The 14,553-nt window shown below is 58.6% G+C and overlaps 1 protein-coding gene across 1 annotated transcript in view; it reads right to left on the reverse strand.

Moving 5' to 3' along the window:
- The window catches only part of LOC144740042 (stromal interaction molecule 1-like), a 28,481-nt gene continuing 13,928 nt past the window's right edge, over nucleotides 1-14,553 (reverse strand). The window contains exons 5-13 of the mRNA XM_078622926.1: nucleotides 14,430-14,541; nucleotides 13,257-13,372; nucleotides 12,513-12,690; nucleotides 11,448-11,640; nucleotides 10,920-11,087; nucleotides 7,354-7,454; nucleotides 6,571-6,716; nucleotides 5,730-6,009; nucleotides 1-5,022 (exon numbers count right to left, since the gene is read on the reverse strand). Coding sequence (XP_078479052.1) covers nucleotides 4,545-5,022; nucleotides 5,730-6,009; nucleotides 6,571-6,716; nucleotides 7,354-7,454; nucleotides 10,920-11,087; nucleotides 11,448-11,640; nucleotides 12,513-12,690; nucleotides 13,257-13,372; nucleotides 14,430-14,541 — 1,772 coding nt within the window. The 3' untranslated portion in view covers nucleotides 1-4,544. The remainder of the gene's footprint in view (nucleotides 5,023-5,729; nucleotides 6,010-6,570; nucleotides 6,717-7,353; nucleotides 7,455-10,919; nucleotides 11,088-11,447; nucleotides 11,641-12,512; nucleotides 12,691-13,256; nucleotides 13,373-14,429; nucleotides 14,542-14,553) is intronic.

Here is a 14,553-nt window from a genome sequence, read left to right on the forward strand (position 1 = left end):
TAGTAAAGTAATTCTATTTTTTCATTTGCTACACAGCCACACGACAAGTCGCTAACCTTAAACACCCAGTCGTTCGTAAAAGTCGAAGGCGGTATAGTACTATAGTAACAGAGCAAGTGCAGAATCACTGAACCGGAATTGATAGCTTGAAAGCATTTAGCGCGGGGCCCTTGAAAGTTCGGGGCCCGTAACTACTACATAGTAGCTACTTATGTAGCTACATAAGTACTACTACACGTGTAGTAGCTACTACTTATGTAGCTACTTGTGCTACTACGGTAATCCGGCACTGGCCAGGCAGCATCACTGGCGTGAGCTCATCGCTTCGACGCGTTTGAAGCCGCTGTGGCGATGTGGGTCGTACGTTGATGCTGTTAGTGCCGATGGCATTAGCAACGCTACAGTAACACCTAGGGTGCATTCTACACAAAGTGGCAATGTGGGATCTTTGTGATTGTTTCTCTATGTCTGATTATGCCTTTGCGTGTTTGTGTTGACAGGCAGGAGTCTATGGGCAGTGTTGAGTCTATGGGTAGTGTTGAGTCTATGGGCAGTGTGAGTCTATGGGTAGTGTTGAGTCTATGGGTAGTGTTAGTCTATGGGTAGTGTTGAGTCTATGGGTAGTGTTGAGTCTATGGGTAGTGTTAGTCTATGGGTAGTGTTAGTCTATGGGTAGTGTTGAGTCTATGGGTAGTGTTGAGTCTATGGGCAGTGTTGAGTCTATGGGCAGTGTTGAGTCTATGGGCAGTGTTGAGTCTATGGGCAGTGTTGAGTCTATGGGTAGTGTTGAGTCTATGGGTAGTGTTGGTCTATAGGTAGTGTTAGTCTATGGGCAGTGTTGAGTCTATGGGCAGTGTTGAGTCTATGGGTAGTGTTAGTCTATGGGTAGTGTTAGTCTATGGGTAGTGTTAGTCTATGGGTAGTGTTGAGTCTATGGGTAGTGTTGAGTCTATGGGTAGTGTTGAGTCTATGGGCAGTGTTGAGTCTATGGGCAGTGTTGAGTCTATGGGCAGTGTTAGTCTATGGGCAGTGTTGAGTCTATGGGTAGTGTTGAGTCTATGGGTAGTGTTGAGTCTATGGGTAGTGTTGAGTCTATGGGCAGTGTTGAGTCTATGGGCAGTGTTGAGTCTATGGGTAGTGTTGAGTCTATGGGCAGTGTTGAGTCTATGGGCAGTGTTGAGTCTATGGGCAGTGTTGAGTCTATGGGCAGTGTTAGTCTATGGGCAGTGTTAGTCTATGGGCAGTGTTAGTCTATGGGCAGTGTTAGTCTATGGGCAGTGTTAGTCTATGGGCAGTGTTAGTCTATGGGCAGTGTTAGTCTATGGGCAGTGTTAGTCTATGGGCAGTGTTAGTCTATGGGCAGTGTTAGTCTATGGGCAGTGTTAGTCTATGGGCAGTGTTGAGTCTATGGGCAGTGTTAGTCTATGGGCAGTGTTGAGTCTATGGGTAGTGTTGAGTCTATGGGTAGTGTTGAGTCTATGGGTAGTGTTGAGTCTATGGGTAGTGTTGAGTCTATGGGCAGTGTTGAGTCTATGGGTAGTGTTGAGTCTATGGGTAGTGTTGAGTCTATGGGCATTGTTGAGTCTATGGGCAGTGTTGAGTCTATGGGCAGTGTTGAGTCTATGGGCAGTGTTAGTCTATGGGCAGTGTTAGTCTATGGGCAGTGTTAGTCTATGGGCAGTGTTAGTCTATGGGCAGTGTTAGTCTATGGGCAGTGTTAGTCTATGGGCAGTGTTAGTTTATGGGCAGTGTTAGTCTATGGGCAGTGTTAGTCTATGGGTAGTATTAGTCTATGGGCAGTGTTAGTCTATGGGCAGTGTTAGTCTATGGGCAGTGTTAGTTTATGGGCAGTGTTAGTCTATGGGCAGTGTTAGTCTATGGGTAGTATTAGTCTATGGGCAGTGTTGAGTCTATGGGCAGTGTTAGTCTATGGGCAGTGTTGAGTCTATGGGTAGTGTTGAGTCTATGGGCAGTGTTAGTCTATGGGTAGTGTTGAGTCTATGGGTAGTGTTGAGTCTATGGGCAGTGTGTCTGCATGTTGAACTTCTATCGCAACGTACGTAGCCAGCCGTGCTAATCGCTCCGTCGCGTGCGCCGACCGACCTCCGGCGAGAACGCCGCTCGTACGACGACGACGACAAATCCTCGAGACGCTTCGGCGCTCCGGCGGTTTGCCGACACGACTTGGAATCCGCCGACACATTTTCACCGTGACCTGACGACCCCAGCGGCTCTCTCGGTGGGTGGCGCCGGAGAGGTTTTTTTGGTTAAATAGTTTTTTGATATTTTGCCTTCAAATAAAATAAAATAATAAATACGCTTTAACCAACACGACGATCTCACCGAAGCAGAGAAGAGTTATGGCGAACATCGGTCACGGGGGGGGGGGGGGGGGGCGGGAAGCCTTCAAATAAAAGTCGCCGTCAATGTTACTCGTCGTGAATTTCGTGACCGAAGCCGTAGCAGTTCCTCACCACGAGCGGCTGAGACTGACCATGAGCCACGTGACGTCCCACGTCTCCCCTCTCCGCCCCGGGGTTGCCTCCACGCGGCGCTTTAGACCAAGTTGACGTGAAAGGCCCCTCGTGAAATGAGCGTCGCACTTGGAGCGACCGATCGCTCGCAAGGCCACACTTTACTCTGCTACCTCTATCCCCCCGGGGAAGGTTTTGTGAATGGGAGGGATCAAGGTGGGGGGGGGGGGGGCAGGACACACGCACGGACTCGCTAAGGCAAAACTTTCTCTCGGCGCGACTGCGGTAACAAACGGGACCGGGGCAGAAATCCCGGAATAAATACGCAGAAAGCGACATGCTTGCACACACACACACACGCATCTACACACACACACATCTACACACACACGCATATACACACACACACACACGCGCATCTACACACACATATCTACGTACACACACACGCGTCCGTACACGCACGCGCGTAGCGCTTCATGCAAAAAACAAATCATCTCGCGACGTCACAGCCGCGTGCGGCTGTGACGTCGTGAACCGTGGGCAGCGCCCCCCCCCCCCAAGCCGGCGAGCCGAGTTCGATTCCCGCTCGCGGCCCAAATGCCGGCCGGCGTCACGATTATTTGAAGCGGTCGCGGGACTCCCCGAGGTCGACTCAGCCCGGAATGAGTGCCTGGGTGGCGCGGCGCGTAATAAAACATGGCCACTGGGGAGACGAGGCGGCCGCGGCGTGGAGCTGGCTGCCCACACCCCCCCCTCGTGCGCCGTGCCGGGGCGTGCGGGCTACACGTGTGGGCTTCACGTGTGGGCTTCACGTGTGGGCTACACGTGTGGGCTTCACGTGTGGGCTACACGTGTGGGCTACACGTGTGGGCTACACGTGTGGGCTACACGTGTGTGCGGGCGTGCGTCAGTTCTGTGTCGATGCGGATCGACGTATTAAAGCTGAGCAACCACTAAAAACAGGCAGTCGCCACCCTGCGCTTCACGCGCACACACACACACGCGCACGCACGACGCACGCACAGAAGCACGCACGACGCAGGCGCCCGCAGCGCACCAACCCCACGCTCCGCGTAAACGCCGCGCAAGCTTCCGCCAGTGCCCACGTTTTTTCGACCGGCGCATCCGAGCCAGCGCAGGGTGGCGGGGGGGGGTGCTATCGTGGACGCGTGGTTTTTTACCGCCGGCTTTAGTTGCCGAGCCGTTTACCGTGCCGTGACTCGCTGCTGGCCCTCGCAGAAGCTGCGGATCTTGGTCGGAGCCAAGCAGGGCCGGCGTAGGGGGGCGGCGGGGGCTCTCGATGCGCTCGCCGCACGGGGGGGGAGGGGGTGCCATGACATCAGCGACACGCGGGAGAGACGATTTCGTCGCCGAAACGTCCCTCGTCTGGCTCCCGGGCTCCCAACTGTTTCCGAGCGAAAGCGATTGTGGGAAGGCCGCAGGGCAACGTCGCGAAGCCACCGGCGGAGAGGCCGATGCCGCCGCCTCTGCAAGGGGCAGCAGCCGCGTGCCGGGCGCGGTGCGAACGAGCGGCGACGGCGCCGGCGAGGACCGCGGTGCGTTCACCGTCGCGAAGGACGTGGGGGCGACGGTGAAATCGGCGGCGGGCGCCGGTGGCGCTTTGCCACGAGGCGGCGGCGGCTTGGTTGAGGCCTTCATCCAGCAGTGGACCGATCACGGCTCGTGACGAATTAACGATGTGTATTTGTACGCAACTGAACTGTGGCGCTGGCTGCAACGAGGCGGCCGCAAACCAAAACAATTCAACGACAAGTGTTTCTGTTCGTGGGTTCCGCCTTCCGTTACAGTGCACTCTCGCGTCCCACGTTGTTTTGGTTCAAGCAAATAGGTCAAAGACAACTCGGGATAAAAAAAAGAGAGAAAAATACAGCACACGCACACGCTGCGGTTACCACAGACCGGCGATCAGACGTACGGGCGATCGGCGATCGGACAGACCGGCGATCGGCGATTGGACAGACCGGCGATCGGACAGACCGGCGATGGAACGGACGGGCGATCGCGCGAGCGGCGGGCGCGGCGACGGGGCGGGTTGCGCCGCGGCGGCTAGCTGCTCGTCTTCTTGAAGAGGCGCGCGATCCGGGACTTGCGGCCCACCTTGAACTCGGACACGGACGAGGAGTCGTCCGCTCTCGCCGCGTCTCCCGCCGGGCGCGGGGCCCCGGGGGCCGGGCCGAGGGTGGTGGCACTGGCCGTGGCGGCGGCCTCGGCGAGGCTGCCGCCGCTGTTGTTGCTGCTGTCGCTCTCGTCGGCGTCGTCGTGAGCCGCGAGGACGGCACCCGGCGGGGCCGCCAGCTGCTGCAGCTGCTGCTGCTGCTGCGGAGGCTGCAGGTGGTGCAGGTGGTGGTGGTGCTGCAGGAGGTGCGGGGTGGCGTGGGAGGGGGCGTGGTGCTGCTGGGAGGAACCCGCGCCACCACCTCCGCCCCCAGCGCCGCACGGGGGGAGGGAGGCCAAGGAGTGGAAGGAGACTGGGCCCGGAGGAGCGGAGGCCGTGGAGAGGAGAGACTCCATGCTGGAGTGAGGCCTGCGTGGTGGACAGAGAGAGTGAGAGTGAGAGTGTGAGAGTGAGTAAGCGTGTGAGAGAGAGTGAGAGAGAGTGAGTGAGAGAGTGTGAGAGTGAGGGGAGAGTGACAGAGGGGTGAGAGTGAGTGAGAGTGAGTGAGAGAGTGAGTGAGAGAGTGAGTGAGAGAGTGAGTGAGTGAGAGAGAGTGAGTGAGAGAGAGTGAGAGAGTGTGAGAGTGAGGGGAGAGTGACAGAGGGGTGAGAGTGAGTGAGTGAGTGAGAGTGAGTGAGTGAGAGAATGAGCGAGAGTGGAAGAGTGAGTGAGAGAATGAGAGAGAGCGAGAGAGGGAGAGTGGGAGAATGAGTGAGAGTGAGTGAGAGAATGAGCGAGAGTGGGAGAATGAGTGAGAGAGAGAGTGAGAGAGAGAGTGGGAGAGTGAGGGGAGAGAGCGTGAGTGAGAGTGAGTGAGTGAGTGAGTGTGTAGTGGAGCGGTTAGCGGCTCTGCGCCACAAACCCGGCTGCGATCCGAGTTCGATTGCCGCTCACGGCCAGCAACACCGGTGACGATTCTCTGAACCGGTCCCGGCCTTTTTAGCTCTGGGTTTTTTGTGGTCTCCAAGGAGTTTCTACGTCAATCCCCAACTCTCAGACATCGGCTCGTCTCAGACAGAGTTGCCGTGACCCCACGTCACACGCAGACGGACCGACGGACGGAGATCGACCCTCACCAGCTGGAAGAGGCCGAGAACATGATCATGGAGTCTCGCTCGTATCCGGAGGAGGGCAGCTGGTCATGTGACACGGCCCGCGACCAATCGGAGAGCGGCATGTGGGAGCTCACGTGACGCCGGGACACCGGCGACGGAGTCTTATTGGCCGGCAGTCGGGTCATGTGACTGTCGGCCGTCACGTGATTGGTCGGCTGGGGCGGCGCCGGCGCCGGCGCCGAGAGGGACGACTGCGTGACGATCATGGAGGGCGGAGAGGTGACGGGGCTGAGGGGTTCGTCTGTAAAACAGCGACAAGGGTGGAAGTTCCACGTTACTATGGCAGGCAACAGTCTCTCCATCGGATGGCCAGCGCTCTTTGCTCAAACTGGTGCTTATTTTATTGACTCCAGATTTATGATCTGCACACACACACACAGACGTGTACACACACAGACACACACACACACAGACGTGTACACACACATACACAGACGTGTACACACACAAACAGGTACACACACACACAGACGTGTACACACACACAAACAGGTACACACACAAACAGGTACACACACACAGACGTGTACACACACACAAACAGGTACACACACACAGACGTGTACACACACACAGACGTGTACACAGACAGACAGACACACAGACAGCGGGAACCGGGTATCGCGAATCGAATTCGGGTTCGCCGGGTTCGTAGCGCAGCGCGCTAACCGCTGTACCGCTACACCCCCAACACACTCACACGCGTGTACACACTCACACGCGTGTACACACTCACACGCGTGTACACACTTACACACGTGTGTACACACGTACATGCGCACGTACACGCGTGTACACGCACCGTCCTGCGGGCTCTCGTCGTAGAGGCGCGTGTGCAGCGCGGCGAGCCCGGCGTTGTTGACGATGTGGAAGCCGCACACGTGCTCAATGTGCTGCCAGCGGTGCAGCCGCTCACGCAGGCTGCTCGTCACCTCGTTCAGCGCCTGCCTGCCACGGGTGAGCGCACGCAGAGTACACAGTACACACACAGTACACACAGTACACTCACAGTACAAATACAGTACACACACAGTACACACACACAGTACACACACACAGCACACACACAGTACACACAGTACACACACAGTACACGCAGTACACATACACTACACACACAGAGTACACACACAGCACACACATTACACACACACAGCACACAAACACAGTACACACAGTACACACACACAGTACACACACACTACACACACACAGCAAACACACAGTACACACACACAGTACACACAGTACACACACAGTACACTCACAGTACACACACACAGAGTACACACACACACAGTACACACACACAGTACACACACAGTACACACACAGAGTACACACACACAGCACACACATTACACACACACAGCACACACAGTACACACAGTACACACACACAGTACACACACACACAGTCCACACACACAGTACACACACACAGTACACACACAATACACACACAGAGTACACACACACAGCACACACATTACACACACACAGCACACAAACACAGTACACACAGTACACACACACACAGTCCACACACACAGTACACACACACACAGCACACACGGAGTCTCACTTGGCCGAGAGGATCTTGTGGTCGACCTCGTCGAGCGAGGAGCTGTGCGCCACGTAGAACGTGCCCAGCACCGAGTTGCGCTTGCGGTTGATCTTCTCCGCCTGAGCGGCGCACGCACGCACACACACAGATACACACGCACACACGCGGTTACACACACACACACAGATACACACGCACACACGGTTACACACACACACGCGGTTACACACACACACGCGGTTACACACGCACACGGTTACACACGCACACGGTTACACACACACACGCGGTTACACACGCGCACACACACGGTTACACACACGCACGGTTACACACGCACACGGTTACACACGCACACACACACGCACGGTTACACACGCGCACACACACGCACGGTTACACACGCGGTTACACACACGCACGGTTACACACGCACACGGTTACACACGCACACGGTTACACACGCGCACACACGCACACGGTTACACACGCACACGGTTACACACGCACACGGTTACACACGCGCACACACACACACGGTTACACACGCACACGGTTACACACGCACACGGTTACACACACACACGGTTACACACGCGCACACACACGGTTACACACGCACACACACACGGTTACACACGCACACGGTTACACACGCACACGGTTACACACGCGCACACACACACACGGTTACACACGCACACGGTTACACACGCACACGGTTAACACACACACACACACACACGGTTACACACGCGCACACACACGGTTACACACGCACACACACACGGTTACACACGCACACGGTTACACACGCACACGGTTACACACGCGCACACACACGGTTACACACGCACACGGTTACACACGCGCATACACACACACGGTTACACACGCACACGGTTACACACGCGCACACACACACACGGTTACACACGCACACGGTTACACACGCGCACACACACACACACGGTTACACACGCACACGGTTACACACGCACACAGTTACACACACACACGGTTACACACGCGCACACACGCACACACGGTCACACACGCACACGGTTACACACGCACACGGTTACACACGCGCACACACGCACACACGGTCACACACGCACACGGTTACACACGCACACGGTTACACACGCGCACACACGCACACACGGTCACACACGCACGCGGTTACACACGCACACGGTTACACACGCGCACACACACACACGGTTACACACGCACACGGTTACACACGCACACAGTTACACACGCACACACGGTCACACACACACGCGGTTACACACGCACACGGTTACACACGGTTACACACGCACACACGGTCACACACACACGCGGTTACACACGCACACGGTTACACACGCACACGGTTACACACACACGGTTACACACACACACACACACGGTTACACACGCGCACACACACGGTTACACACGCACACGGTTACACACGCACACGGTTACACACACACGGTTACACACACACACACACACGGTTACACACACACACACACACGGTTACACACGCACACGGTTACACACGCGCACACACACGGTTACACACGCACACGGTTACACACGCACACGGTTACACACGCGCACACACACGGTTACACACGCACACGGTTACACACGCACACGGTTACACACGCGCACACACACACACGGTTACACACGCACACGGTTACACGCGCACACACACACACGGTTACACACGCACACGGTTACACACGCACACGGTTACACACACACACACACGGTTACACACGCACACGGTTACACACGCGCACACACACGGTTACACACGCACACGGTTACACACGCACACGGTTACACACGCGCACACACACACACGGTTACACACGCACACGGTTACACGCGCACACACACACACGGTTACACACGCACACGGTTACACACGCACACGGTTACACACACACACACACGGTTACACACGCGCACACACACGGTTACACACGCACACGGTTACACACGCGCACACACACGGTTACACACGCACACGGTTACACACGCGCACACACACGCGGTTACACACGCACACGGTTACACACGCGCACACACACGGTTACACACGCACACGGTTACACACGCGCACACACACGCGGTTACACACGCACACGGTTACACACGCGCACACACACACACGGTTACACACGCACACGGTTACACACGCGCACACACACACACGGTTACACACGCACACGGTTACACACGCACACAGTTACACACGCACACACGGTCACACACGGTTACACACGCACACGGTTACACACGGTTACACACACGCACGGTTACACACACACGCGGTTACACACGCACACGGTTACACACGGTTACACACACGCACACGGTTACACACACGCACACACACACACGGTTACACACGCACACGGTTACACACGCACACGGTTACACACGCACACAGTTACACACGCACACACGGTCACACACACACGCGGTTACACACGCACACGGTTACACACGGTTACACACACGCACACGGTTACACACACGCACACACACACACGGTTACACACACGCACACGGTTACACACACACACGGTTACACACGCACACACGGTTACACACACACACACGGTTACACACACGCACACACGCACACGGTTACACACACGCACACGGTTACACACACGCACACACACACACGGTTACACACACGGTTACACACACGCACACGGTTACACACACGCACACGGTTACACACGCGCACACACACGGTTACACACGCACACGGTTACACACGCGCACACACACGGTTACACACGCACACGGTTACACACGCACACACGCACACACACACACGGTTACACACACACAGTTACACACGCACACACACACACGGTTACACACACACACGGTTACACACGCACACACACGGTTACACACGCACGTGGGTACACACACATCAGCCCACAGCTGCCCACGCTTCACCTCCACGCCCCCACAGCCCTTCACCGCGTCGTCACCAAGTGCCACTCCCCTGTCGCTGAGCAGGCGTCCGCGGCGACGCGGGCGCGGACGCACGTGGGCGCCAAGGACACAAACACAAAGGTCCCCCGTGTAGCCTCCAACAGACTGTTGGGGCAAGTGCTGCTTCGCGAGCAGCACCTGTGAAGGCCGGCACGGCGCACGGCGATGATGACGATGTGACGGCGATGATGACGGTGGTGATGATGGTGATCACGGTGAGACGGCGATGAGGATGGCAATGATGACAGTGATGATGACGGTGATGATGACGACGATGACGATGATGATGATGATGACGGTGATGATGATGACGACGGTGATGATGATGATGACGTTGATGATGATGACGACGATGACGATGGTGATGATGATGGTGATGATGATGACGGTGATGATGACGACGACGATGATGATGATGGTGATGACGGTGATGATGATGATGACGTTGATGATGATGACGACGACGGTGATGACGACGGTGACGACGGTGATGATGACGATGGTGATGTAGCTACGATAACGGCGGCGGTGCGGTACCCGGGGCGTCCGTGCCTTACCACTTCCTTGGCGGCGCTCAGCTGGCGCTCGGCCTCCATCTTCTGCAGGTTGTAGTACTGCAGCTCCACCTCGTGCGTCAGCTGCAGCCACGCCTGCAGCGCCGTGGGCACCCCCGAGCGGCGCACCGCCTCCAGCTCCTGCTCCGCGCGGCGCAGGCTGCGGCGCACCTGGGGGGGGGGGCACAAACACGTGCGTGTGTGTGTGTGCCCCTGTGTGTGTGTGCCCCTGTGTGTGTGTGTGTGTCCGTGTGTGTGTGTGTCCCTGTGTGTGTGTCTCTGTGTGTGTGTCTGTGTGTGTGTGTGTATGTGTGTCCCTGTATGTCCTTGTCTGTGTGTGTGTGTGTGTCCCTGTCTGTGTGTGTGTCTGTGTGTGTGTCCTTGTGTGTGTGTCCCCCTCCGAGTGTCTCCCCGCGTGTCTCCCCGAGTGTCCCCACGTGTCTCCCCGCGTGTCTCCCTACGTGTCTCCCCGCGTGTCTCCCCACGTGTCTCCCCGCGTGTCTCTCCGCGTGTCCCCCGCGCAGTCCCCACCTGCTCCAGCTCCTCCTCCGCGAACCTGCGCCGCATCTGCTCCCCCTCCGCATCGCCGTGCTGCTGCTGCGCTTCGTGCTGCTGCTGCTGCTCACGCCGCTGCTGCTTCTCCGTCACCTCCCAGCGAAGCTTCGTCTCCAGGTGGCGCTTCTCGTCCTCCACCAGCTTCTGCTCCTCCTGAGCCTTCTGCAGCCTGCGGCGCGCGGAGGGAGGGAGGGGAGACACGGGGAGTGGTGGAGGGAGACACGGGGAGTGGTGGAGGGAGACACGGGGAGTGGTGGAGGGAGAGAGGGAGACACGGGGAGTGGTGGAGGGAGACACGGGGAGTGGTGGAGGGAGACACGGGGAGTGGTGGAGGGAGACACGGGGAGTGGTGGAGGGAGACACGGGGAGTGGTGGAGGGAGACACGGGGGACACGGGGAATGGTGGAGGGAGACACGGGGAGTGGTGGAGGGAGACACGGGGAGTGGTGGAGGGAGACACGGGGAGTGGTGGAGGGAGGGAGACACGGGGAGTGGTGGAGGGAGGGAGACACGGGGAGTGGTGGAGGGAGAGAGGGAGACACGGGGAGTGGTGGAGGGAGACACGGGGAGTGGTGGAGGGAGGGAGACACGGGGAGTGGTGGAGGGAGACACGGGGAGGGGGGAGACACGGGGAGTGGTGGAGGGAGGGAGACACGGGGAGTGGTGGAGGGAGAGAGGGAGACACGGGGAGTGGTGGAGGGAGACACGGGGAGTGGTGGAGGGAGGGAGACACGGGGAGTGGTGGAGGGAGACACGGGGAGGGGGGAGACACGGGGAGTGGTGGAGGGAGAGAGGGAGACACGGGGAGTGGTGGAGGGAGGGAGGGAGACACGGGGAGTGGTGGAGGGAGAGAGGGAGACACGGGGAGTGGTGGAGGGAGAGAGGGAGACACGGGGAGTGGTGGAGAGAGGGAGACACGGGGAGTGGTGGAGGGAGACACGAGGAGGAGTAGGGAATGAGACGGAGTGCCGTCTGTGCCAGCGTCTCGATTCAGCGAGGAGGTAACGACGGCCTCCCACCACCCCCCCCCCCCCCACTCACTTGCCCTGCATGTCCAGCAGGCTCTGCTCGGCACGCTGCAGGCTGTCCAGCTCGCGCATCATCTTCTTCATGTGGTCTCGCGAGAACTTGTGCTGGATGTAGGCGAACCAGCAGCCGCCCACCCCCATCACCACGGACACCATCAGCAGCAGGTCCTTGAGGCGGCTCCGCTGGGTGGCTGCGGGGGGGGGGGTCACAGTGGGGGTCACAGTGGGGGGCGTGGTGAGTGTGGGGGGGGGGGGGCTGAGTGTGGGGCAGAGGTCGCAACCGGGTACCCGATACCCGTACCCTACCCGACACCCGGCTACCTGTACCCGGCCGGGTACGGGTAGGCCGTGAGTCACTGGTGAGTCACCGTTTGTCACTCATTTCCCAACGTCTTGTCTCTTCTCACAATTCAAGTTCCTAGAATCAACCCACCCGCGCCTGCAACGTGGCTTCATCCCAGAGGTCGCAATCGGATACCCGTACCCTACCTGTACCCGGCCGGGTAGGGTACAGGTAGGGTACGGGTACGGCCGGGTACGGGTTCGGGTAGGGTACGGGTAGGGTTCGGGTAGGGTACGGATACCCATTTGCGACCCTGGTGCGGCCGGGTACGGGTAAGGAATCAAAACCCGTTTGCGACCTCTGGTGGGGGGGGGGGCCGAGTGTGGGGGGGGAGGGGCTGAGTGTGGGGGGGGCGTGGTGAGAGTGGGGGGGCGTGGTGAGAGTGGGGGGGGGCCGAGTGGGGGGGGGTCTCACACGCGGGCGTGCCGAACAGGATGGCGTCGAGAGCCTTGAGCTGCAGCTTCTGGCGGTGGCTGCGGTCGGTGATCTTCAGCACGCCCGACATGAGGGTCTGGTTGTTCACGGCCAGCCTGGGGGGGGGGGGGGGGGCACGCGGGGGGGGGGGGGTGGGGGACACGTGCACGAGACACAGAGTGAACACGTGCAATGATGGGGGTGGGTTGATCGTACTTCACCGCGCTGCTCGGTGCGGGTTGGTGTCGGGTCAAGGGGGGGGGGGGGGCAGCCCCCGGGCCGGTTCGGACGTCGCTCGCTGCCACCGACGTTGGTGGTGCGCTAACCGCGGCGCCGCCGCTCCCGACGGGAGTGACGTCGACCGGCGTCGTCACGGGGCGAGGGACCCGCTCGTGGATCTCGCACGGGCAGTGCCCCCCCCCCCCCCGCGTGCCCCCCCCCCCCCGCGTGCCCCCCCCCCCCGCGTGTGTTAAGAGAACGTCCCGCGGAAGCGGATATCACAGAGCTGCCTCCGAGTTCCTTCTCTGCTGCGTGACGGTCATTTTAGTTAACCACACACTCACGTGACAGCTCCTCTGCCCTGTGTTCTTGCTGTTATCGCTCCCCACGCACACAACACACACACATGCACACACACAACGCACACACAACGCACACACAACGCACACACAACGCACACAACGCACACACAACGCACACACGAACGCGTGGTGTGTTATTCGTGCAGCACGGCACACGCGCACGTGCAAGCCCCAGGCAACGCGGGTGCCGATTGTGCACAGCAACACAAACAACACAAAGATCCCCCGTGTAGCCCTGGACAGACTGTGGGGGCAGGCGGTGTGAGTGAGCAGCAGCAGCACGGTGGCACACGAGGGGGGGGGGGGGGCGGGTGGCCAGCACCACGCCCGGCCGCCTTTGTCTCCCCGGCGCCGGTGCTGTTTGCTCACCGCACCGGGTGAGTCCAAGGGCAGGCCTCAATCTTCACCGTCGCCGTTATTGAACACGCGTGTTGACACACACATGCACGCAAGCACACACAAGCGTGTACACACACATGCGTGTACACACACACACATGCGTGTACACACGCACGCAAGCACACACATGCGTGTACACACACAAGCGTGTACACACACACACATGCGTGCACACCCACGCGTGGACACACACCTGGGAAGACTGGGCCCATCAATGTTGTTTTGTGTGAGGATGTCTGAGTACTGAGGCAGCTCCACAATCTGCTCTAGCCAGCGGATCACGTCTTCCACTGTCCAGTTATAGACTAGAGACACCA

Source organism: Lampetra planeri, unplaced genomic scaffold (assembly GCF_965212315.1).
Source record: "Lampetra planeri unplaced genomic scaffold, kcLamPlan1.2.h2 scaffold_186, whole genome shotgun sequence".
Taxonomy (NCBI): domain Eukaryota; kingdom Metazoa; phylum Chordata; class Hyperoartia; order Petromyzontiformes; family Petromyzontidae; genus Lampetra; species Lampetra planeri.